Source organism: Equus przewalskii, chromosome 5 (genome assembly GCF_037783145.1).
Source record: "Equus przewalskii isolate Varuska chromosome 5, EquPr2, whole genome shotgun sequence".
Classification (NCBI taxonomy): Eukaryota; Metazoa; Chordata; class Mammalia; order Perissodactyla; family Equidae; genus Equus; species Equus przewalskii.
This window is the reverse complement of record NC_091835.1, coordinates 41,238,873-41,266,454: the sequence shown is the minus strand read 5'-3', so window position 1 is coordinate 41,266,454 and position 27,582 is coordinate 41,238,873. Positions and strand designations below refer to the sequence as shown.

Sequence of the window (27,582 nt, the reverse complement as noted above, 5' to 3'; positions counted from 1 at the left end):
GGAAGGCATCAAAGATGGCTCCAGGGCGCACCAGTAAGATTAGAATTGTGGTACAACTGACTCTTGAGGGTTTTTTTAGGAGAGGAAAAGTGATGAACTTAATGGCAGGAAGAGATGACCAACAAGAAGTTATAGGTTCAGAACTGAAGATGAGGCTAGAGATGATGATTTGAAAATTACCTGCATTGTTGCTTGTTGGCCAGGAGGACTTGGATGATTTTCTCTCCTCCCCCCTCACTTGGAGAGTAACAGAAAATCTTAGGAATACCTATATTTGGGAAGTGGGAGGAAGATTTGAAACTAAAAAGCAGACGAAGCATGACCAGAAAAGAGTAATAGGTAGTATAGTATAAAGAGAAGAGGCTATGTAGGTAGGGGTATGGCCAACATTGTTGAATCCTGCAGAGGTCAAAAATAAGGACTGAGAAAAGGCCATTAGTTTTGGTTGTGAAGACTTGTAGAAAGCAGTTTCAGCTGAGTGATGGGTGGAATTAACAGCTAACGGATAGTGGTATGAAGCGTATACCAATGTTGTAAGATTTTGTGGTTAGGAGAAATATAATTATTCTTTTGGTGGTGGTAGGGTTAGGGTTATTAAAAAAAGCATTTTTGATAGCAGGGACCTAGCAGGAGCCACTGAAGGTACAGGAACCTGGGAAACAATTGATAGAGCAAAGTTGCAGAGAGGAGGTAGGGAGACTGAGCCAAAAGTATTGCTTCAGTGTTAGAAAGGAGGAAGGGCAATGTGTCGTTTGTGACTGAGGACAAGATAAATAGATTTTTTGAGAAATTTAGGATGTTGGGAATGTGTGACATTTCACTGAGATTATTTTATGAAATGATCTGCGAATGAAAGATTCAAAGCATGGAATTTGTCTTCAGGAAAGTAGAAAAAGTTTAGAAAGGCCTCTAGAGAAAGTAGTAGGAAGTTAATAAAGGAAAACAAGGATTCCTAGTCACCTGTGAAGTTTCCACTAAAGAGAGATGATGGTGGTTATCTGGGTATTAGAAGTCAGAAGGAATTGAGAGCATGGCGTATATGGCTACAAGCAGGGGCAAGTGTATGTGGATCTAGTCTGTTTCTTTAGTAGATTAAAACAATATTACAGGTCAAATTATATCTTTCAGATATCCCATTTAATATATTGCTGAATAGATATTGGTGACAATATTGTAGAAAGTAGGCATCAGAAGGGTGGTTGAAGAGGTTGAACTCTGGCATTTCCTTTTGATAGTGTATAGGTTTATATACAGTCCTTTAAAATCTTTAATTATAAAGAAATTGACTTGTTCCTTCCCCCATTTTTTTTTTCCTCAGAAGGCTTGTGAGGCCTTAAATGACCAGAAAGTTTCTTTGGCTTTTGTAGACCCAGTATTCAGTGCACATGTTAATGTTTGACTTGAAAGTCGTAAAAGACATTTAGGTGCTACCTAATGCCATATACAGATTTGGTATACAAACAGTTTTCCAGGGATAATGCCATAAAGAAAGTTGCCTAATAGGTATTAGATTTATTATCACTCTTGGATTTTAAATTTTAAGTTCTTAGCCTTATGCAGCACTTAGCTTTGTACCCTTAACTTATGAGGACCTTTTTTCTGATTTTTATAGTTGGTCCATAGAATATGGGGCTCAGTCTAAGATAATGCAGTGAACAGTGTGGGGACTGATAAACCAGTGAAGGCCTGATAAGAGGTGAAAGTGAATTTGTGAGGGAAATTCATTAATTTGCCAATCGCAGCAGCAGATACACAGAATAAGCAGAAAGGGCTCTAAGTCACTTTTTAAAAAGCTATCTGCCCATTTGTTTCTGACTAAGAAAGTTGGAATTTAAGCTTAGTTAGAAGGATAGAAGGGAAATTCATGTTGTACTTAAAGATGAAAACAGTGGACTTCATAAGTTGATTTGGCAGACATAATCCATACACTGGCTGAACATCCCTTACTTTTTTGAGCAGCTTAATTTTTAGAAATTAATTTCTTAAAAAAGAGGGAGTGGTTACTTTTAAATGGTGCTTGGTCTTGGCTTTGGATGACACAGTTTGAAACTTGAAGTAATTGTGAGAGCAGATCATGTAGATGATTGCATGATAGCTCGTATTTTTGATCCCTCATTTATGTTCTTCATCTCAGCCTCTAGATCCCTGCTATCCAATACGACCATTTATTTATTTACATTTAAATAAGATTAAATAAAAATTAAAATGTAATTTCTTAGTCACACTAGCCATATTTTAAGTGCTCTATAGTCATGTGTGGCCAGTGGCTACTGTAGTGTGCAGTGGAGGTACATTTCTATCACCACAGAACGTTCTCTTGGGTGGTGGTGCTCTAGATCTTTAATTATTATTGAAACCAGGAAAGTACATGTCAGAAGCTTGGAATAGATACTTAGAAAACCCCGAAAAGCATAGAATTTATGCTATGTCGTTCCTAAGCTTCAGCTTTCTCAAAGTTGAATATTTCTTTAGGATAGGCTTTGTATTTAGTTGTCATATTAGTCTTATTCAAAAGTCATTCTAATAATGATATAAAACAGAATAAAATAGTTGTATTAAAAGTGATCTCTGCCAGACTATTTATGTTTTATTAAGGTATAATTGATATGCAGTAAATTGTGCATATGTAGAGTATAAAATTTAACAAGTTTTGACATATGTGTATACCTCTGGAACCATTGTCATAATCAATGTAACATAGCCATCATCCACAAAAGTTTCCTAATGCCCCTGGATAATTCCTCCCCCAGTTCTTTTCCACCCTTTCTCCCTGCCTCCAGGCAACTACTGATCTACTTTCTGTCACAATAGATTAATTTTAACTTTCTAAAATTTTATGTAAATGTCATCATGCACTATATACTCTTTTTTGTCTGACTTCTTTGACTCTGCACAATTATTTTGAGAGTCTCCTCTGTCACATGTACAAATAGTTCATTACTTTTTATTGATGGATCTATCACAATTTGTTTATCCAGTAGTCTGTTGATGATGTTTAGGTGGCTTCCAGTCTGGGTTGTTACAAATAAGCTGCAGTGGACATTTATGTACAAGTCTTTGTATTGACATATGCTTTTATTTCTCTTGAGTAATTGGCTAGTTTGGTAGGTTGTATGTTTAACCTTTTAAGAAACTGGCAAACGTTTCCCAGGTGGCTGCACTATTTTACATTCCCACTAGTAGAGTCTGAGTGTTCCAGTGGCTCCGTATCTCTTGGTATGGCCATGCTTTTAAACTTTATCTTACAGACTATTTTAACAAGAATAAAGAGTGTCCTGGTAGAGTTAATTACCTGTCTTGTAAGTTTTTGTTTTCAAAATGCTGCAAAAATAATAGTTTGTTTGTGAAAAGATTTTAGAAAGTCTTATATTAATTTATTTACTCTTAGTTTTGATAGTATTTGCTCACTAATGCTTATTCGAAACTCAGTTTATGAGAACCAACACATTTCCTTCCTTGTTACTTAAATATTTTTCTTTCCTTGTTCCAGCGGCCCCTTTGTTGCTCTACGCAAACAGACGGGACTTACGATTGGTTGATGCTACGAATGGCAAAGAGAATGCTACAATTGTCGTTGGAGGCTTGGAGGATGCAGCTGCGGTGGACTTTGTGTTTGGTCATGGCTTGATATACTGGAGTGATGTCAGCGAAGAAGCTATTAAACGGACAGAGTTTAACAAAACTGAGAGTGTACAGAATGTTGTTGTTTCTGGATTATTGTCCCCTGATGGGCTGGCATGTGATTGGCTTGGAGAAAAATTATACTGGACAGATTCTGAAACTAATCGGATTGAAGTTTCAAATTTAGATGGATCTTTACGAAAAGTTTTATTTTGGCAAGAGTTGGATCAACCCAGAGCTATTGCCTTAGATCCTTCAAGTGGGTAAGTTTTTTGTGTAATGTACAAAGGTCATTGCATCTTCTCCTAGTTTCTCTCCATTAGCATATACCCCCTAACCCCCAAGAGAAAAGAAAGGTCTAAAATCGAGTTTTAGATTCCTTGGGCTTTTTTGTCAATTAGACTTGAATGTGGGAAGTTATATTGTGTTCTATTATAGTGAGGTGTTTCTGTAAATAGTTTTGTGTTTCTAATAGCACTTATGGGATAGCCATATTTATAGTTCTTCCTTTTTCTTCTGCATTTATTTTTCGTAATTATGAGGGATAATTAGAAGGCAGAGAAGAAGGGATGAAGACTTGAGTACTATTTGGTAGCTTGAGATAATACAAAACAATTTTCTGGATCTTATAACTTTTATTAAATACACATTTTGTAATGCTGGTGTCTTTTAAATTAAACTCTGAAGTATTATTTAATATGTCATTATTGAATGGAAAATAAAGGTTGTTAAATAACTCATTTCTTGCTAGCTAAACATATATTTGCCATAAAGATTTATTTTTTATGAGAAGGGGAAGTTAAAGCTATGGGTAAATTCCATTAGAAAATGTGAAGTGTGTCCCTACATTGCTTCTCTGTTACTATGCCTCAATCTTACCATATACCATTTCTTGGTATTTCTCTATTGAATACATGGTCATGACAAAGACTGTCATGGCTAGGTAAAGATAACTTATCTAAATATGAACCTGAAATGAGTTACTAATAGCTGGTTAAAATCTAAAGATAAATAACCCGTGAATAACTATTTTAATACTTTGTTTTCCTTGACTTTAAAGTATGTTGGGATGCTTTAAAACTTATTTCCTTTATAGAAGGGAGTGGATTAATATTATGTAATAAAGTAAAACTTAGGGAAAATAAAGGAAAGGTTTACATGTGCTCCTTTGTCTTGATATCTGCCCTAATTTGGTCATAGTGGTTAAAGAAGTTGCTGTGTTGTAGGAAAATGAAAGGATTTGTCTGACTATAAAAAATAACAGTGGGTAGTAGCGTAGTGGAATTTTAGGGTGAGAAGTTCTGGAAAGCACAAATATGTATATTTTATATAATATATAAAAATTATGTATTTTTGGATGGGCATTAAGAGGTATCTGCTACAGTCACATGGTGCTCTTAATAAAGCATCAGAAAATATAGTCCTGCTGCTAGCAGGAGAAGGGATTGAGTGTCCCGAGGAGGAGGTCTCAGATGCTAGGTGTGCAGTAAACTGTACTGATTGAAGGACTTGATTGTTGAGAACTTGGAAGATATTTTTGAGAAGCGGAGTTTGTGTTTTGCCAACAAAATATGTAAGTCTCAGAGGATGTTGAAATGTTTCTGAGGTTACTGCCTTATAGAACACTCAGAATTTTGGTGCTTTCAGTCATCATTAGGGAGTAATATGGTGAAAAGATAGGTTTTTTTTTTTCCTTTTTGACAAATTCAATCTTGTAACTGGGTGGGTGGTGATGGAAATTTACCAAAATATTAATTAAATGGTTAGTATGTCCACGGCTCTGTTTTCTTGTACTCTTGTTGGGGAGAGAGAGAGGGAATATCTTGAAGCATTTACTGTCTATTTAAGGATAGAAAACCTGGGAGAGAGAACTTTTCTTCAGAGCATGTTTATTTGCATTTGTATGTATGTGGAGAGGAGTGTTAAAGGAATTAGAAGGGCCACGGGAGCTCCTAGGGATGATGGGTGGAGAAAATAGCTTGATGGCCACAATTCTGGAGCAATGTCCTGATCATTTCTGCAAGGGATAGTGATTATGAGATAGCACATATTCAAGGGAGCTGAATTTATAGGCAGCTCTTGACTATTCAGGATCTAATAATATAATGAGTAAATGAATCTTTCTAATTTTCTGCCCCTAAAACACCCCTTACTTCTGGGTGTCAGATCTGATGAGTGTCTTAGAAAGTGATTTGCCATATGATTGAAAAGAACATTGGAGTTTTTCTGGTTTTAATTTATCCATGATACTTCCAAATATTGAAGGTGAGAATTTGCCAGTTATTCAGCTGATAAAGGATGTTACTGGAAGAATCAATAATAATGTGCTTTGAAGGCAGGAATTAGTGTTATTTAAGCTTCTGAGGGGGGACAGTCAGTAAAGGGTGACTGTTTTTCCTGAGGTCTGAAGGTTTGGTCAAAAACCTGGTGAAATCTCTTTCATTATTTTTAATGTCTGCGGTTAGTGTAGAGTGTGTGTGTGTATGTGTGTAAATTCACCTTTTCCCCCCTTTAAAATTGTCTTAATTTTTGGGAAGATACTTTGTATCATATGGCTATTTAAAAAATTGCACACCTGAAAACAGATATAATGCAGTCAAATAGTATACATTTGGTAATTAGCATGATGGAATGTATTTAAAATTGTATTTTAAAACTCATGCATTTAAAAGTATATTCTATCAAACAGTCTTTCAGTGTTGATCTTAGATATGAATTAAGGACTGTGGTTTTAATGGAAAAGTAATTTTAGATCGAGTACATTACTTAGCAAACATAAGAGATGATTTCCAGATTGATTTTTGGGGAAAAATGGTTTGCTTTCCAGAGAAAGTACTTGAAAACAGTGCTGAGGAAAAATGTATGCTTTATCAGGGTTCCAGGATCCTGGGTTGTGAGGTTCAGAGGAGCTGACTGAGCTCTCACATAAGCTTATATAAAAGGAAAGCTATTGAATGGCTGGTATTGTTTGAGCCCTGGGAACTAGTGCAGACATCTGTGTGCTTTCGGATGTATGGAGTTCTTTGTGTAATCAGTCCATTTAGCCTAAACTGAAGGAAGATTTTTATTTCCCTCCTTAAATTTGGCCTCTGGTAGTCTGAGATTTTTTTTTTTTTTCTTTTGAGTGACTGGCAGTATAGAATTTAGCATAAGGAACAGGAGAATGTGTGCATAGAAATTGTTCTAGAAATGAACAGCCATAGTTACAGAAAGCAGTATCCTTACTTTATAGTGAAAGTAATTCCAGATTATGTGCCTGCTCCGAATGATGGAGTTCCTTAATCTGTTCCACATTCACTGTACTAATCTTAGTGATACTGAGGACCTGTTGTTTCAGGTACAAATAAAGCGGTTCTAAGGGTTTTTGTTTGTTAAGGATCTGTTCAGATTCACATCGTTTTGGATATTTTTTAAAAAGGTAAGCTTTAGTGATTCAGTCTGAAGTGAATTCATACTGAACAGCTTTGAATGATATATGCTTTAAAAATACATTTTTATCATCAAGTATAATAATAACAACACTACAAGTTCTGCTTTAAAAGTGCTTGCAGACCTAGCTCGATGGAAAAAGAATGATTTGTAATTTCCCTATCAATTATATACATGTAATTGTCATTTCTTGAGTATATTTAAAAGTATTTTCTACACTGGTGTATCCCAGATGACTAAAAAAGTTCTTGCCACATAGTAGGTATTCAGTAAATATTTTTTGAGTGGCTGGACCTTGTATTTGCTTTTATAATCCTATTCATTTTCCTCGTTAGGGGAGAAAGTGTTTTCTAAGCAAACATAAATTTTACCATGGTCTCTTCTGAATTCCAAGTCACTATGGCTTTGATTACAGTTGTTTATTTAAAACTTAAGATTTTTGGTCTTTTCAACAAAAGTTATCAAGATCCTGTTATATAAAAATAAATTCCCTTGAGCTTGCTTTATATCACATCTAGCTCTGTTATTTACCAGAAAATTAGTTCATTTTCTTGGATCTCAGTTTCTTCATCTCTAAAATAATAGGTTCCTTTCAGTTTTGATGTTAAGTTTAAAAAGTGAGGCATTTAAAGAAATTACTCTATATATGTTTTTATTTTTTTATTTTTAAAATTTTATTTTATTTTATTTTTTTTGAGGAAGATTAGCCCTGAGCTAACTACTGCCAATCCTCCTCTTTTTGCTGAGGAAGACTGGCCCTGAGCTAACGTCCATGCCCATCTTCCTCTACTCTATACGTGGGATGCCTGCCACAGCGTGGCCTTTGCCTAACGGTGCCATGTCCGCACCCGGGATCCTAACCGGTGAACCATGGGCCACCGAGAAGCGGAATGTGTGAACTTAATTGCTGCGCCACTGGGCTGGCCCTGTATATCTGTTTTTAAAATTTTATTTTACAGTTGCAGTTGTACATTCAAGTCGGCAATTTAGGTATGTTACATTTAGAATTGTGTTTCTGTAGCACAGATTCTTCATAAAATTTTGTTTCTACTGCCCTTATTGCATATATCCTCACACTCAACCTCCTTTTTTAGGGCTAGTCCACCCCTAAAACCAGTTTCCACTTGTTTTCCAATTCCACTTGTTATAGACTGAAAAATACTTTGAAATGTCAAATGATTCTTTGTGTATGAAGAGTGGAAAAATGTAGCCAATTAATTCTTTTAGGCAGATTATATAAATTCATACGTTTTTTGAGATACAGGGTGAGGTTATCTAAAAGTTAAGGGAAATGTATTAGAAAATCCACTAATCCAGGAAATCTAGATAGATTTAGCTTTGCCAGCCAAGGGGATATGAATCAGAATCCTTGGAAATGAAAAAAAATTTAAGAATGTGTATGTATATACGTATTCTAGGGGCTGGCCCCATGGCTGAGTGGTTAAATTCGCGCGCTCTGCTTCCGTGGCCCAGGCTTTCTCGGGTTGGGATCCTGGGGGCAGACGTGGCACTGCTCCTCGGGGCATGTTGAGGCGGCATCCCAAATGCCACAACTAGAAGGAACCACAGCTAAAATATACAACTATATACTGGGGGGATTCGGGGAGAAAAAAGCAGGGAAAAAAAAAAGATTGGCAACGGTTGTTAGCTCAGGTGCCAATCTTTAAAAAAAAAAAAAGTGTGTGTGTGTGTGTATATATATTCTCAAATGTTAGTGTAGGGCTTTTTTCTTAAAAGCATCTTAACCTTCATCCAGTTTTTAGTTCTTCATATCTGGTGCTGTCCATCACCCTGTCTCAAATTGAATTTTAATTATGTAGTCTAATTTTTTTATGTCCCATTTTTCCAGGTCCACTTTTGTTGAGGGTCTATTGAAAGGGAATATTTGCAATATAACTAGATGGTTTTACCTAGCCCAGTCTTTTAATAGGTTTGCCTTTTTAATAAAAGCTTTCCTTGCTTGCAGCGTTGACCTTTTAATTCATTCTTAGCACAGAGAAGAATGAAATTTTGTGATGGTAAAGAATAGGATATTTTTAACTGAGTATTAATTATTCTCTATATTTGGAGGATCTTATGTATTCTTACTATATTCCAGTGTGATTGCCTCTTTAGAAACTATAGTAAATTAGTTTTGACCTTACCCAGTTTTTGTGTCATTGAGCCTTTAAGATGGAGGAGTTTGTGAGGTAGCTAATTTGTGAAGTAAGAATAAAACGACTGTCTGTAGTCTTTTTCACAGCATTTGATATTGAAACTGTATTCCTTCCAAAAAATGTCCTTTTAAGACCTCCTGATTTTTGTACTGTTTTGTTGTTCCTACTACTTGGACCATCCTTTTTTACCTTCATCGGCTCTTGAAATATGGAACGGTTTAAAAGTGCATTTTCTCTGTTCTTTCCCTGAGATCATATCCATTTCCAAAGTTTTTGCATAGAAGCAGATAGCCAATTATCCTAAAATCTAAAGCTCCGTACGGGACTTGGCTGTTAACGCACTGGTTCTGTGTATGAAGGATCTTGCTGTGAACTCTCAACAACTTACAGTTCTAAAAGATGTCCTGGTAAATTGAGGAAGCCTATTTTCTATCTATTAAATCCTAGAACTCATAGGGAATCTTAAGGATCTTTAGCTTAAATGCCTTCACTTTTTGGCTCAAGAAACCAAGGCCTTTGGCCAAGATAAGCTAAGAGATAGCCAGATTCTTAGTTGAGATTTTCTGATTCCACATTTGGTGCTTTTTTCTTTTATGAAAAGTATCTTGCTGAAGCCTTGTAGTTTGCAAATTGAATTACTTAAAAATGCAACGTGGTAGCTTTATTTGAAGGAGGATTTTATAAATTCTTTGTTTTTAGATTTACTCACTGTACCAATTTCTTATTTTACTATTGCTTTTTGCATCCCACTTAATGCATTTGGGTTCAGCTTCTTCCTGCCTGAAGTATGTTCTTTAATATTTCGTCATCAAAGGTCTGCTAATGGTAAACTCTTGGTCTTCGTTTGAAAATGTATTTATTTTGCCCTCATTCTTGAAATAATAATTAGTTGATTATAGAATTCTAGGTGATAGTCATTTTCACTCAGTCCTTTGATCCTTCAAGGATATTATGACTTTAATTGTTGGTGTGAGAAGTCTGCTATTTTCTAATTATTGTTGTTTTGTAAGTATTTGATCTTTTTTTTTTTCCTGGTTGCTTAAAAGCAGCCCTTAAGCATTCCTTAATTTTTGATATTTTGCAGCTTTACCTTCCTTGGTTTTAGATATGGATATATTTTATTTGTCCTGGTTAAAACTCATGTTTCTAGAATCTAATTGTTTTTATTTAATTCTAGAAAATTATTGCCCATTATTTGTTACTTTTCCTTCATTCTCTTTAGTCTCCTTGGGAATGCCTGTTTGCTTTGTGAGAGACCTTCTGATTTTCTGCTCCATGCCTCTTAATCTTGCTTTCATATCTTCTTATCTCTGTTTCTCTTGGCTACTTTCTGGTTGATTTTTGTACCTGCTTTCCACATAACTAACTATTTCTTCAGCTGCACCTAATTTTGCAGTTTAATGAATCAACTGAGTTTTTCATATCAGTGACTGTATTTTACTTTTCTGGAAGTTCTTTGTGCCCCTAATTTAAACAACTTATTATGGGAAAATTTCAGCCTACATAAAAGCAGAGAGAATAGTGTATCAATAATTTGACTTACAACCAAGTTACAAAAAATATACACAGTTCATTTATAACCTTCATCCAGCTTCCCTAATATTAACATTTTATATAACCATAGAACAGTTATCTAGAACAGGAAATTGATCTTGATACAATACTACTAACTAATCTATATACCATGTTTGAATTTCTCCAGTTTTGCCACTTGTATCCTTTTTCTGCTCTAGAATCCCATTTTGCATGTAGTTGTTATCTCCTTAGTTTTTTCTGATCTGGGACATTTTAACAGTCTTTCTCTTTAATAACCTTGACCTTTTGAAGATTACTGGCCAATCGTTTTGTATAATGTTCCTCAGTTTGGGGTTGTCTGATGTTTTCTAATGATTAGATTAAGTATACCTTTGGCAAGAATATCACAGAAGTGGTGTTGTGCTCTTCTTTGGGCATTATATCGGCAGGTACATAATGTGGATATTGGCCATGTTACATTTGATCACTTGCTTATGGTATTGTCTGTCAGGTTTTTTTTTGGTTTTAATTGTATTTACTGTGTTTTTCCCTGTAATAAATATTTGCTGATTTTAGCCTTGATGGTTTTGCCTGCAACAGTGATTACATGGTGTTTGTCAAATAGTGATTTTTCTAGTTCTGGTGCTCCTCTTACATGCATTATTAGTTAAAATTCTACCTTAAGGAAGAGCTGTCCTATCTTTTTCACTTATTTGTTCAATTATTTCTATTAGTAAGGACTCATGGGCATTTATTTTATTCTATAGGTTGGAATCCATTACTGTCAAGATTTCTTGCTCAGGTTGTCCCAGATTTGGCCGTTGGGAGCTCCTTCAAGTTTGTTTCTGTCCTTTTGATATGCTCTCATCTTTTTTTTTTTTTTTTTTTTTTTGGTGAGGAGGATTGTCCCTGAGCTAACATCTGTGCCAGTCTTCCTCTACTTTGTATGTGGGATGCTGCCACAGCTTGGCTTGATGAGCAGTGTGTAGGTCTGTGCCTGGGATCCGAACCTGTGAACCCAGACTGCCAAAGTGGAACGCGCCAAACTTAACCACTATGCCACAGGGCCAATCCCAACATACAGTCCACTTCTGATGGGGGCCCTCTTCCGGATTTATAGCTGTCACCTTCTTGCTGTGTCCTCACATGGTAGAAGTGCCTAGGAGTCTCTCTTGAGCCTTGTTTATAAGGCACTAATCCCATTCATGAGGGCTGCTTTCATGACTAAGCACCTCCCAAAGGCCCTGCATCCTAATACTATCATCTTTTTTTTAATTGAAGTCATGGTAGTTTATAACATCGTGAAATTTCAGTTGTACATTATTTGTCCATTACCATGTATATGTGCCCCTTTATCCCTTATGTCCACCCCCCTAACCCCTTTCCTTTCTGGTAACCTCTAGTCTGATCTTTTTGTCCATGTATTTATCTAATCTTCCACATATGAGCGAAATCATACGATGTCTTTCTCTGTCTGGCTTATCTCGCTTAACATAATACTCTCAAGTTCCATCCATGTTGTTGCAAGTGGGACGATTTTATCTTTTTTTTTTATGGCTGAGTAGCTAATACTATCAACTTTGGGTGTTAGGATGTCAACATAGAAATTTTGAGGGGACGCAAGCATTCACATCACAGCAATGTATAAATCAAATAAGACTAACCAGTGCTTCTAGGTGTTTGTAAAAGGAAGGCTTTCTGATTATCTTGTTACCAAATTACCAGAAATAGAAATTCTAATTTATATTTTTAAATATTTCCTTTTCTTATTCGGGATATATGTGCATGATAGTTGGGCATTATTCGTACTTACTAATATGTTATTAATGACTTCCTTTAATTATAGGTAGGATTGTATAAGTAACTTCAAGGATCGTGAAGTGATTTATGGTCTAGTTTAGATCTGGTTCACTTAGTTTTTATGATTCAATTCCACATGTTATCTTAATTAGCCACTTTTGTGTATAATTACATCTTGTAAAGGGTGAAAATTTATGTCTTCAGTTTAGATTTATTGAAACTGAACTTTTCTGAATATTTTTGTTAGGGGAAACTGGATTCAGATTGAGTGTTCGTACTAGATTTAGGGGTCTGTGAATACTTTTGGAAAATTTATGATTTTATGCTTACCTAGTTGTAAAAATTACATGCTTGGGTTGTAATAAATTTGTATAAAATAAATGTATAAAATGGCTGGTATCTAGACTGATTGTCAGTTGAGATATTTTTACTGGCATAAAGAATTTTGATGTCTTGAAAACTTAATGTTTTCTTTACGTACTTTAATTACTTTCTAAGTAAAACGAAACCTATCTTCTACTCTTAACTCTATTTAAAAATTATTTTCCAGAAAACATTACAAATGGATAGCAGGCCAGATACAGCAATAAAATTACATTTGTATGGAAACTAGTGAACAGCATATGGCACCCTGGTACTGATTTTCATGATTTTTGATGAATAGCAGATGTGCATACTATTGCAAAGTGGAGCTGTAACCACATATATTTAATTCTTCAGTATCAAGTAAATATGTTTATCTTCTCTTAATTCAAAGCCAAAATAGAACTCATTGAAGCCTAAATAAATTATGGGCCAAATAAACTGCATAATTGGAGAGTTAGTAGTAATTGTTGCTGAAAAGAGATTTCTGCTATATGAGCCTGGAGCCTGGCTTTTGAGAAGCCATAGGGAGGGACTTATCAGACACTGTTGCATTTCCTCCAGGATACTAAAATTGGCCTTTAAATATGATGCTGATAAAGTCTTTGCAGAATATATTACACCGCTAGTTGTATTTAGCATTTTTATTGTTAAGTACTTTTAGGTAACCATAGGTTTCTAAGCTAGGTTAACTGCCCAAACAAAAACAAAACAACTAAACCAAACCAAACCTACTCCTTAATATGTACTCCCCAGTTATTTTTTATTTTTGGAGAGTCCAAAATAAAATGTAGTCAAGGAGTTTTTACCTCACAGTCTAATTTTTAGATAGCTGAGCTAAGGGGAAGTTTTTCAAGCCTCAGCGTCAAATGTTCTTCATTTTAACAATAGAAAATGTTTCTGTCATATCCTAGAAGAGAATCTGGAGAATGTTTTTTTCCTTAGGAATTTTCTTTTTTCCCCTGAATCCTAAAATCTGTTGTGCTAGCAGTCTGATATTTTCCATTTTCCTAGCTGATCTTTAAATTAAAAGTTTACCTCTTTCCCTTATTGGCTGGTGCCCCCAGCATCAGCCCCCCATCCCCGCTTTTAAAAGTTAACTCTGTCTTAAAAGTAGCATCCTGTAAATAATGCTCCTTATTAAATCTAATACCGTAGTATGTTACTCAAGATTTTTAGCAGGTACCCTTTACTGTATATACCTGATTTCTTCATATTCTCTTATGCAGCTTAATAGTTACAGCCAGAGTCTGCATATCTGTTATATATTTTAGCACAGGAAATGGCCTTCCCTCATCTTTCCAATGCAGATATAACTCTTGATGACTTACTTGACATTCATTGCCCCATGATGCTTTCTTTTGGCAGCTCTACTCTAGCTGTGTAAAGTTTCTGGAAATTTTGAAATCATAGAATTATTTTGAAAAATGATGGAAAAAAACTCCTAAAGGATCCAATTTTGTTTTTAAATTATCTGTGTAATAGATTGAAGTGAAAAATTGGAATTTAAAAAAGTTTAGTGGGAGTTTTTAAAGCTCTTTTGTAAGCTTCATTTGGAATTTTAGCGTGATCTCTCTCTCACGCATAGAATGAACCTTTAATTTCTTTCAGTACGTGAAGTAGTGGAGTCTTACATTTGTAGAGAGAATTATGTATTCATGTCGTGTCTGGATTACATGTGTTTGAAGGCAGAGCATGCTAATCTTGTCTTGCACTGTGCTTGTAGTGAGGGATTTAGTAAATTGGTATTCATTTGACAGTGTTAAAATATCGTAACTCAACTTTATCCCCTCACCTGGCCCAAATAAAGTCCTCAGATACTCATAACTCCAGGTACAGAGTAGATCCCCTGTATCTACTTAGGATACAGAGGGTTCTTTTCTGATTCTGGAGGACAAATCCCAGTGGATGTTTTCTTTCCTGCTCCAGGGTTTTTTCTCCCCCGCTATGCTGAATGGTGTTTGGGTTTGCAAAATAGAATTCCCAGGGAGATCAGCTGCCATAGTTCTCCAGCATCACATCCCTCTACTGCGTCTTCTAAGCAGGGCTCAGTAGCTTCCACTCCTTTTGGATCAGCTTCAGTTCTACATCTCTGAATGTCATGAATGCTTCTCTCGTGGCTCTTTAGGACCCATTACCATTTTTCTGTGTTCCCTGGAGAAGGGTAAAGTCTCATAAAGCAGATTCTGAGTCTGAAGCCAAGGGAAAAATAAAGTGTGACCGTTTCAGAGACGACCCAAACAAAGAGCCCCATTCTGCTGGCAGGTGATTACGTTAACTGGATACACCCACTTGTTACATTTTAGGAATAACATTTCTCCTTTAAAGCTCTGTTTCGTATTCCTTCCTTTGGGTGCATAATTTAGCTGCCTTTGGGGAATGTGCCAAATGAGGATTTGGTATCAATTTTACTGACTGCTAAAAATAATCACCAAGCTTTCTAAAGCAGCAAACTGAAGCAATTTGCCTCCCCCATTTTAAAATGTATTTTATTTTTTAGAGCAGTTTTAGGTTCACAGCAAAATTGAGTGGAGCAAAATAGTATTCCAGCTTCCTCCCTTCTGTCCCTTGTATCATTGCTGTCATTCATTTCACTTGTACGTAAGCTATAATCATTGAATATGTTGTTGCTATTGTTATTTTGAACAAACTGTTATCTGTTGGATCAGTTAAGAATGAGAAAAATAAAAATTTTTATTTTACTTTCACTGTTCCTTCTCTGAGGCTCTTCCATTCTTCATGTGGATCTGAGTTGCTTACCTGTATCATTTTCCTTCTCTCTGAAGTACTTCTTTTCTTGTAAGGCAGATCTATAGGCAGTAATTTCCCTCAGGTTTTGTTTGTCTGAGAAAATCTCTATTTCTCCTTCACTTTTGAAGGATAATTTTGCAGGGTATAGAATTCTACGTTGGTAGGTTTTTTCGTCTCAACTCTTTAAATATTTCACTCCAGTTTCTTGCTTACGTGGTTTCTGAGGAGAATTCAGATGTAAATCTTATCTTTGCTCCTCTATACATAAGGAGTTTTTTCTTCTGGATTTTTTTTTTTGTTTATCTTTGATTTTTCTGGAGTTTGAACATGATATGCCTAGGTGTAAGGTTTTTTTGTTTTTAAAGATTTTATTTTTCCTTTTTCTTCCAAAGCCCCCTGGTACATAGTTGTGTATTTCTAGTTGTGGGCCCTTCTAGTTGTGCATGTGGAATGCTGCCTCAGCATGGCTTGATGAGTGGTGCCATGTCTGTGCCCAGGATTCGAATTGGCAAAACCTTGGGCTGCTGAAGCTGAGCGCATGAACTTAACCACTCGGCCATGGGGCTGGCCCTAGGTTTTTTTTTTTACTTTTGCTCCTTACTGTTTCTGAGCTTCCTGAATCTGTAATTTGGTATCTGACTTTACTTGGGGAAATTCTAAGTCATTATTGCTTCAAATATTCCTTTCTCTCTTTTCCCTCTAATAGTCCCATTATGCATATATTATACCTTTTGTAGTTTACCCACAGTTCTTGGATATTCTGTTCCATTTTTTTTTTCCCTAGTGTCTTTTCTCTTTGCTTTTCAGTTTGGAAGTTTTTATGGACATATCTGTAAGCTTGGAGATTCTTTCCTCAGCCGTGTCCATTCTACTAATGAGCCTGTTAAAGGCGTTCATTTCTGGAGCTGGCCCTGTGGTCAAGTGGTTAAGTTTGCATGCTCTGCTTGGGTGGCCCAGGGTTTCACCGGTTCGGATCCTGGGCGCGTCTGTGGCACCACTCATCAGGCCATGCTGAGGCAGCACCCCACATGGCACAACCAGAGGCACTCACAACTAGAATCTACAGCTATGTACTGGGGGCCTTTGGAGAGAAGAAGAAGAAAAAAAGGAAGAAGAAGAAGAAGAAGATTGGCAACAGATGTTAGCTCAGCTGCCACTCTTTAAAAAAAAAAAAGGCATTCATTTCTGTTACAGTGTTTTTGATCTCCAGCTTTTATTTTTGGTTCTTTCTTTGAGTTTTCATCTCTCTGGTTCTATTACCCATCTGTTCCTGCATGTTGTCTATCTTTTCCATTAGAGTCCTTAGCATATTAATCATAGTTGTTTTAAATTCCTGGTCTGATAATTCCAACATCCCTGCCGTATCTGAGTCTGGTTCTGATGCTTACTCTGTCTCTTCAAACTATTTTTCTCCCTTTATGTCTTGTAAGTTTTTGTTGAACGCTGGACATGATATACTAGGTAAAAGGAACTGCAGTAGGTAGGCCTTTAGTAATGTGTCTAGGTGTTGGGAGAGGGGAACTGTTCATATAGTTCTGTGATTAGGTCTCAATCTTTCAGTGAGCCTGTGCTCCTGGGCTGTGAGCTTCACAAATACTCCTCAGAGTATTCACTCCTGTAGGTGGGGCAGGATGATTGGAGGGGGCTGGAGTTGGTTCCTTCCCCTCAAGTCAGTTAGGTTCTGATAAACCCCAATAGGTTAGGCTCTGGTAAAATAGCTTCTCTTGAGGGCAGGCCTTGTTAAGAAGAATAGAATGCTCTGGTTTATTTCAAAATGGGTACTTTTCCCCTCTCTCTCCCGGAAGCTTGAGGGGATTTTACTTTGATCTTTGCAGTGAGGACCTGGTAGAGCTCCTGAGGGTAAAACTCACAAAAGAGTGAGAGCTGCTTCATGACGGGTTCCCTCCGGGGTTTTTAACTTTCAGATTTGTCCACACTAAGTCTCCAGCAATTCGTCAATTATGTTTACATTTTCCTATCCTAGTACTGTGCTTATGTTTCTGTTCTGCTAAGTTGTGATCTTGCTGTCTGTCTCTCCAATTTGCTGGGCAGCAGTTTGTTCTGTGATGCTACTTCTCTGATGACTCTAAGAAGAGTTATTGATTTTTCAGTTTGTTCAGGTTTTTGCTTGTTAGGGTGGAGTGATGACTTCTAAGATTCATACATGCTGGACTGGAAACCAGAAGTTCGGGCTGTGCTTTTTTGTATTAGAAATCTGAATACATGTAGCATGGGTAAGGAATAATACAATATTAACTAGAAGGATCTTACATAGTATAGTCTGGAATCTTAATTTTGATAGATGAGTTCCAGGTATATTCAGAGGTTTAATTTGGATTGGGGCAGGCATCCAGGGAATAGAGCCTGTATGCTCTTATATTGGATCTAATAATACTGTTATTTAGTACAAGAAACTGTTTATCTATAGTAAACAGATACTGTTTAGCCTAGAGTGACTTTTTTAAAAAAATCTTTACAGTGAGACTGAGCTGAGTAAGTGAATCCACATCATCTCAGTTTATATATAGGAAGACTGAAGTGGAAGTGAAAGCAGTAAAATGAATTCACAATGGTCTTTTTAAGCTTTCATTAATTTATTAATGATAGAAGCACAAGTGAAACTCTCAGAAAGAACTTGGTTATAAAATAAGATATGAAATCTGTTTCTTATACAAATGTGTAACAGTTTTCTCTTAAATCCTAGTCATGGAGTGGACAATTGTTAATAATGTGAAAGCAAAGTTTTCTGAAATGAGTCTCCTTAGAGATTGTGAAAAAAGTGGTATGTGTATGGAGATAAGCATGCAAACATGTAGACTCTTTACTGTGTTTAGTAGAATTGAAGATTCTGTAGTCTGTTTAGTAGAATTGAAGATGGCTTTGTAAATGTGTACGTTTGTAAAATTGTTTGTAAGATGTTATGTAAATAGAAGGTGAGAAGCATCATAAAAAGCACATTGTACATTATCAGTCAAAACCCACAGAACTTTATGGCAAAAAGTGAACCTTAATGTATGCAAATTAAGAAAAAACCATTCAGGAGGTTGGAGTGTACCAGGATGGAATGCCGATTGAGACAGAAAAATTTAATTCTATTAGAAATGTATGAAAAATATCTCACTGAAGAGAGTGAGAGAGGAAAGGTGCTGACCTAAGTCTTTGGAAGTGCATTGAACCTGTAAGACTAAAGGCAACAGGGACTGCACGTAAGCAGTGTACTCTACTTGATAGTGTTGCTTCCCATAGAGGTACAGTTAGCAATTCTGATTCTATACTGGAATTAAACAATTAAATAAAATAGATGCTGGTGGTAGTAACCAGGTTTCTCACTGTTGGAGTGGGAAGTTACAGATAAGGGGAGGATGCCTTAGAATGATGTATATGGTAGTGGATTAGAATTGGAGACATGAGTGTGAGCTCATGTTTAACTTAGTATAGATATATAGTATACATTTGAAATGAGTTTAGTTCGTTAACCTCAGAGCAATCCAAAGTAAAAATTTCAGCCCTGGAATTAATAATTCAGATTTTTATAGTTAAGGTAGGAATAGTAGAAAAGTATATTATAGTTAGTATTTTCCACATTTGCTTTAAAAAGTATTAACGAATTTGTCTGATCTCACAGAATGGGGGAGAGTGCTAAGTCCAAACCCATGTATTACTAATCATATTGTTGAATGACCTCTGATATGAGAGAGATTTTTATTGATACAAGCACAAATCCCATGCTTGTGTTTTGCAGTATTTGTAATTTAATTTAAATTATTGTTAAATATATGTGATATGCTCCTTCCTTCTCCCTCATTCCCAAGGGGAAATACAACAACAGAGTTTCAGTGTAGCTGATTACTTGTTCCTAATTTTCACTTAAACACTTGGTTTGTGGCAAGACTTGTAGAATGGCCATTTCGAAGTCATTCTGGGAGGCTGACGTAAATGACTACAACATACATATAAAGGTTTGGGAAAATTCAGGTTCTATTTTTTCTTTTGATGAAATGAAGAGTTTGAATGAAATGGTTAGGGAAATATTTCTTAAAAACTTTGGAGCATTTTTATAATTTTTATTATGCTTAGCTAATGGCATGCATGTCTACTACATTTTCTGGGAGAATGACTTAAAATGTTTTATAATGCTGTGGAACTGTGTCATCTGTGTTTTTGGGTTCAGAAAATAGGGTTACAATATGATTGAGATTTAATTGATGGGTTTTCCGAATCTAGGAGCAATTTTCCAAATGCTTTATAGATTAAGCCTAGAAATATTGCTTAGTGTTTTCTAGACTTGAGTATACTACTTCTGTTACTGTGTATTTACTGTTTATTTTCTGATGTAACAAAGACACATCTGTAATGAAAGATAGCACTTTGATTTTACTCTCGTTAGAATACAGGTTCTGATGTAGTAGTTCTAGGGTGGAGCTTGAGATCTTGTTGAGGCTGTTGGTCCATGGACATTCTGAGTAGAAAGGCTTTAGAGCAAGGGGTGGGCAAATGTTTTCTATAAAGGCCCAGATAGTAAATATGTTTGTTTTTGTGGCCACATGTGGTCTCTGTTGCATGTTGTTCTTTTTTCTTTTTTTTTCATACAATCTCTTAAAAATGGAGAAACCATTCTTATCTCAAAGGGCCGTATGAAAACAAGGCATGGGTTAGATTTGAGCCCCTGGCAATAGTTTGTGTATTTCTAGTTTAGAGAAAGTATATGCATTTAGTTGTTGATAGAAACAAAAATTCTAGAATTGGTGTTTGTCATGACTTTTCAGCATTTCAGATGATCATGTGATTTTTCTTTAACCTATTAGTAAGTTGGATTATTACTGATGGTTCAGAAGCTTTTTGTTGTTGTTTACAAAAGTTTGTTTTTATTTTAATTGAGGTATAATTTTACGTACAGTAAAATTCACCCTTTTTAGTATATGGTATTATGAATTTTGACATGTGTACAGTTGTGTACTGTCAAAGATAAATAAAGTTGGACTCTAGTTAAAGTGGTAAGGATAGATTTTAATCAGTTATATAGTATTGCAGTAGAGAAAAGAGTCTAGAATGAGTGGAACTGGATTTTGATTTGTGCAGGGGTGACTTGATGATTTAAAGGGAGAATGAGGGATTACGGAGGGAGTGAGCAGAGGTTCAGTAGAATCAAGGAAGTAATACATTACCAAAAGCTGTAGGGGGAGATTGGTCCATGTGAAACCATCTGGATTGGTTATCCGGCGCTTATCGAAGGCTCCTCTCCTCCCACAGAGACTGGCAGACGGGAGTTCTGTGTTGAAGAGTTGACTGGAACAAACAGTGAATTCTTTTGGCAGCTTTGAGTTTTCTCAGGAAAGCACTTTAAGAGAGGCTAGGGTCATCCTAGGGATGTGGCCATGAGCTGTTAGAAATGATGTTAGTATTTTATTCAAGTCTTTATAGGCCAAGGTTGAGGCCTAATCGAGAAAGGATGCAGAAGAGCCTGGCTAGAGTTTGGTCAAAGAGAGAATCTTTGTCGATATCACCACCAGAATTGAGATAACAGAACTGTTCCATCACTCTCCAATGTTTCCTTGTGTTCCTTTGTATTTACCTACTTGCCTCATCTTCAATTCCTGACAATTACTGATTTGTTTTCTGTTCCTATAGTTTTGCCTTTTCCAGAATGTCATGTAAATTGCATCATGCAGTATGTAACCCTTTGAGACCAGCTTCTTTGACTCAGTGTAACGCGTTTGAGATTCATCTACATTGTTGTGTGTATCACTCGTTTGGTTTTTGTCGTTGTTGTGGCTGAGTAGTATTCTGTTGTATGGATATATTACAGTTTGTTTATCCATTAATCAATTCAGGGACATTGAGTTGTTTCTAATTTTGATGGTTACAAATAAAGCTACTATAAATATTTGTGGACAGTTTTTTGTGTGAATGTAAGTTTTCATTTCTCTTTCATTACTGTTAGTTAAGTATCCAGGAGTCAGATTGCTGGGTTCTGTCATAACTATAATTAACTTTATAACAAACTGAAATTTTTGGAAAGTGGCTATACTGTTTTTCATTCCCACTAGCAATGTATGAGAGTTCCAGTTGCTTTGCATCCTCACTAGTATTTGATATTGTTATTTTCTTTAAGCCATTCTTAAATATATATAATGATATCTCATTGTGGTTTTTATTTATATTTCTCCAATGCCTAATGACGGTGAGTATCTTATATGTGTTTACTGTTATTTGTATGTCTTCTTTGGTGAAATATCTGTCAAATCTTTTGCCAAGTTTTATATTTTTTTCTTAATTATCATTATTTTTTATTTGAGGAAGATTGGCCCTGAGCTGACATCTGCTGCCAATCCTCTTTTTGCTGAGGAAGATTGGCCCTGAGCTAACATCCGTGCCCCTCTTCCTCTGCTTTCTATGTGGGACGCCTACTACAGCATGGCTTGCCAAGCAGTACCATGTCTGCACCTGGGATCTGAACTGGCAAACCCTGGGCCGCCAAAGCGGAACGTGTGCACTTAACCGCTGCACCACCGGACCAGCCCCTGTTGTTGAGTTTTGAAAGTCGTTGATACAGTCTAGATATAAGGCCTTATTCAGATATTTATTTGATAAATCTTTTCTCCTATTCTGAGGCTTGTCTTTTTACTGTCTTAACAACATCTTCAAAGAACCGACATTTTATATTTGATTACCAGTTTTTTTCTCTTAGGGATTGTGCCTTTGGCTTTCAATGTCAAATCTCAGAAAATTTTGCCTAATCTAAGGTTACAAAGATAATCTCTTAATTTTCTTCTAGAAATTTTAGATTTTACATTTAATTCTGTGACCCATTTTGAGTTAATTTTTGTGTACAGTATGTAGGATGATTGAAGTTCATCTTTTGGTATACGGATGTCCAATTGTTCCAACACCATTTGCTGAAAAGACTGTCCTCTGTTGAATTGTCTTTGTATCTTTGTTGAAAATCAGTTGGCTATGTATATGTGGGTCTGTTTCTGAACTCTGGTCTGTTCATTTGATCTGTGTCTATTGTTTTGTCAATAACATGCTGTCTTGTTTATTGTAGTAAAGATAGTAAGTCTTGAAATCAGTTAGTGTGAGTTCTCCAGGATTGTTTTTCATTTTTAGAATTGTTTTGGCAATGCTGGTCTTTGAATTTTCAAATAAATATTAGTGTCAGCTTGTCAATTTCTAATTAAATCCTGCTGGGATTTTGATTAAGATTGTAAATCCTAATCGGCTTTGGGAGAATTGGTATGTTAACCATACTGAGTCTTCCAATCCGTGAACATGGCTCTCTTCATTTATTTAGGGCTTTGATTTCTTTCATCACTGTTTTATAGTTTTCAGCATAGGGACTCTGCACGTGTTGTTAGATTTATTCCTAAGTATGTCATGTTCTATGATTCTATTGTAAATAAAAATGTTAATTTCCAGTTGTTCATTGCTTTTGTATAGAATATAATTGATTTTTATCAACTGTGTATCCTGAGATCTTGTTCAACTTAAGTATTGGTTCTAATAACTTTTTGTAGATTTTTCTTGATTTTGTACATAGATAATGTCTACTAAAAGAGACAGATTTATTTTTTTTCAGTCTATGGGCTTTTTTCCTTGCTTTCTCTTTTTTCTTTGTTTGTAGGTTTTTTTTTTCCCACACCTTATTCCACTGGCTAAGACGTTCCGTAGGAAATTAAATTGGAATGGGGAAAGCAGACATCCTTACCTTATATGCCAAGTTGCATTCAGTCATTCAACATTATTTATGGTGTTAGCTGCAAGTGTTTTTGTAGATGTGCATTATCAAGATAAGGAAGTTCCCTTCTATTCTAATTTGCCGAGTTTTTTTAATGAATCCATGGTGAAATTTTTCAAATGCCTTTTCTGTATCTATTAAGGTTATGTATGGTTCTTCTTCTTTAGTGTTGCTATGGTGAATTTCGTTGATCTTTAAAAAAATATTCAGGGGCTGGCCCTGTGTCTGAGTGGTTAAGTTCGCGCGCTCCGCTGCAGGCGGCCCAGTGTTTCGTTGGTTCGAATCCTGGGTGCGGACATGGCACTGCTCATCAAGCCACGCTGAGGCAGCGTCCCACCTGCCACAATAGAAGGACCCACAATGAAGAATATACAACTATGTACCGGGGGGCTTTGGGGAGAAAAAGGAAAAAAATAAAATCTTTAAAAAAAAAAATATTCAATCAGCCTTGCATTCCTGGGATTAACCCCACTAGATCGTGATATATTATCCTTTTTGTGTATTGTTGGATTTGTTTTGCTAAAATTTTGTTGAGGGATTTTGCATTTGTATTTTTGAAAGATAGTGGTTTGTAGTTTTTTTCTCTCGTAATGTCATTTTCAGATTTTTGAATCAGGGTAATGCTGCCTTCATGAAATGCATTGGGGGGCGTATTTATTGCTTCCTCCTATTCTATTTTCAGAAAGAATTTGGGTAGAATGTATTATTTAGTCTTGAAATATTTTGTGGAATTCACTGATTCAGCCATCTAGACCTTGAGTTTTCTTTATTAATAAGGTTTTAAATTACGAATTTAGTTTCTTCAACAGGTATAGGATTGTTTATATTATCTCTTCATGTGAAAGTTTTCATAGTTTGTGTCTCTAAGTTGTCACATTTTGGGAAATAAAATTGTTTGTAACTGGTTACACTTTTGATGTTTGTATGGTTTGTAGTATAGTCCTTGTTCATTCCTCATATGAGTAGCTTGTGGCTTTTTTTCCTCAGTCAGTCCAGCTAAAGTTTGATCAATTTTATTGATATTTTCAAGGATTTGCTTTTGGATTTGATTTTTCCCCCTCTATTTTCAATTTCATTGCTTTCTGCGGTTATCTTTATTTCCTTACTCTTGCTTTGATTTTAATTTATTCTTCTTTTTCTAGATCCTTAAGGTGGAAGCCTAGATTGTTGATTGAGAAACTTTGTTCTTTTTTAATTTAGGTATTTGATGTTCTTATTTTCCTTTAAACAGTTTTAGCTGGACCCCATAAAATTTGATATGTTGTGTTTCCAGTTTCTTTGAATTCAAAGTGTTTTCTAATTTCGTTTATCACTTTTTCTTTGACTCAATATTGTGAAGTTGGGGGTCCCCAAAACCATTCTCACTTTTGACACCAGTTGCAAATTTGGAGTCCTGAAGACCAGCCTCAGGTTCAATAATTCACTGGAAGGACAAAGAATTCACTGAAAGTTCTTATATGCCATTTACAGTTTATTTCAGCGAAAGGATACAAATAAAAATCAGCCAAGGGAAGTGATGATTAGGGCAGGGTCCAGGAGAGTACCAAGCACAGAGCTTCCAGCTGTGTTCTCCCAGTGGGGTTAGTTGTGTGGACAGCCCTTACTTTTCCCAGCAATGACATATGACAGTATGCACAGAGTATTGCCAACCACAGAAGCTCACCTGAGCCTTGATGTGCAGAGTTTTTATTAAAGGGGCTTGGTCATGTGAACTAGTTGACTGCCTGCTTGGCTTACCCTAGTCTCCAGCTGCCCCCAGAGGTCAAGCTGATACTGAGTGGCCCAAAGCCCCTACCATAAATCACATTGTTAGCATAGATTATCTGAAGTGGCCCAAAGCCCTGGATAAACAGACGCTCTTGCCAGTCAAGACAGTCCAAGGGTTTAGAGATTACCTCCCACTAGCTGAGGGCAAAGGCCTGATCTCTCTTAGGGCAAGGTTAATCATTTACTGCATACATGCGTTCAGAAGTGTATTGGTTAATTTCCAAGTTTTGGGATTTTCTAGGTATGTTTCTCTTATAGAGATCTAGTCTAATTCTCTTGTGGCCAGAGAACATACTTTGTATGATTTCAATTTCTCCTCTGTTCTATGGCCCATATCTTTGTGAATATTCAATATGTACTTGATAAGACTGTTTTTTTCTTCTGTTTTGGATGGTTTTCTTCTTTTCCTGTACACTGGAATGTTTTTGTCCAAGATTAGAATTATTTGGTCCTAGAGAATTTTATAGAATTTACCAGTGAATATCTGGGCTGTGTCCTCCCTATATTTTCCACCTGGGAAAGATGAATTACTCTTTCGATTTTATTAATGGTTGTAGTTCTATTTAGGTTTTTAAAAACTTTCTCTTGATACAATTTTGTTAGCTCAATTTTTCCTACACTTTTCTCTCGGAGATATTGCTGGATATTCCAGACCACCGCAATAAAGAGAATATTGCAATAAAGTGAGCTGCATGAAATTTTTGCTTTCCTAGTGTATATAAAGTTATGTTTACACTCCATTGTAGTCTATTAAGTGTGCAATAGCATTATGTCTAAAAAAACAATGTACATACTTTAATTAAAAAATACTTTATTGCTAAAAATTGCTAACTGTCATCTGAGCCTTCAGCAGAGTCCTAATCTTTTTGCTGTGAAAGGTCTTGCCTTGATGTTGATGGCTGCTCACTGATCAGGGTGGTGGTTGCTGAAGGTTGGGGTGGCTGTGGCATTTTCTTAAAATAAGACAGCAATGAAGTTTGCCACATCAATTAACTTTTCCTTTTATGAATGATTTCTCTGTACCATGCGATACTGTTCTACCCACAGTAGAACTTCTTTCAAAATTAGAATCAATCCTTATAACCCTGCTGCTGCTTTATCAACTAAGTTCATATATTCTAAATCCTTGTTGTCATTTCGACAGTCTTCATAGCATCTTCCCCAGGAGTAGATTCCATCTCAAGAAACCACTCTTTTTGCTCATCCATAGGAAGCAATTCCTCATTTGTTAAAGTTTTATCACGAGATTACAGCAGTTCAGTCACATCTTAAGGCTCCACTTCTAATTCTAGTTCTCTTGCTATTTCCATCACGATTGCAGTTACTTCCTCCACTGAGGTCTTGGCTCTGCCTCTCCAAAGTCATCCATGAGGGTTGGAATCAACTTCTTCCAAACTCCTATTAATGTTGATATTTTGATCTCTTTCCGTGAATCATGGATGTTCTTAATGGCATCTAGAATGGTGAGTCCTTTCCAGAAGGTTTTTGATTTACTTTGCTCAGATGCATCAGAGGAATATCTATGGCAGCTCTAGCCTTATGAAATGTATTTCTTTCTTTCTTCCTTTTTTTTTGTGAGGAAGATTAGCCCTGAGCCAACATCCGCCACCAATCCTCCTCTTTTTGCTGAGGAAGACTGGCCCTGAACTAACATCTCTGCCCATCTTCCTCCATTTAACATGTGGGACACCTGCCACAGCACAGCTTGATAAGCAGTACATAGGTGCACACTTGGGATCTGAACCTGTGAACCCTGGGCTGCTGAAGTGGAGTGCACGAACTTAACCACTATGCCACTGGATTGGCCCCTGAAATGTATTTCTTAAATAATAAGGCTTGAAAGTTGAAATTACTCCTTGATCCATGGGCTGCAGAATGGATGTTGTGTTAGCAGGCATGAAAACAACATTAATCTCGTTGTACGTCTTCATCAGAGCACTGGGTGACCAGACACATTGTCAGTGAGCAGTAATGTTTTGAAAGGAATCTTTTTTCTGAGCAGTAGGTTTTGGCAGTGGGCTAAAATATTCAGTAAACCATGTTGTAAACAGATAGGCTGTCAGTGGGCCTTGTTGTTTCATTTATAGAGGACAGGCAGAGTAGACTTGGCATTCTTCTTTTTTCTTTTTTTTTGAGGAAGATTAGCCCTGAGCTAACATCTGCCAATCCTCTTCTTTTTGCTGGGGAAGACTGGCCCTGAGTTAACATCCATGCCCATCTTCCTCTACTTTATATGTGGGATGCCTACCACAGCATGGCTTTTGCCAAGCGGTGCCATGTCTGCACCCGGGATCTGAACTGGTGAACCCTGGGCCTCCGAGAAGCAGAACGTGTGGACTTAACCACTGCGCCACTGGGCCAGCCCTGATTTGATATAATTCTTAAGGGCCCTAGGATTTTTGGAATGGTAAATGAGCATTGGCTTCAACTTAAAGTCATCAGCTG

General features: G+C 36.3%; 1 protein-coding gene across 5 annotated transcripts in view; it reads left to right on the top strand.

The window, feature by feature from the left end:
• Positions 1-27,582, top strand: part of LRP6 (LDL receptor related protein 6) — a 169,113-nt gene that overhangs the window by 17,005 nt on the left and 124,526 nt on the right. For all 5 annotated transcript variants that reach the window (XM_070619118.1, XM_070619121.1, XM_070619117.1 and 2 more), the window contains one exon: positions 3,491-3,884. In XM_070619118.1, coding sequence (XP_070475219.1) covers positions 3,491-3,884 — 394 coding nt within the window. The remainder of the gene's footprint in view (positions 1-3,490; positions 3,885-27,582) is intronic.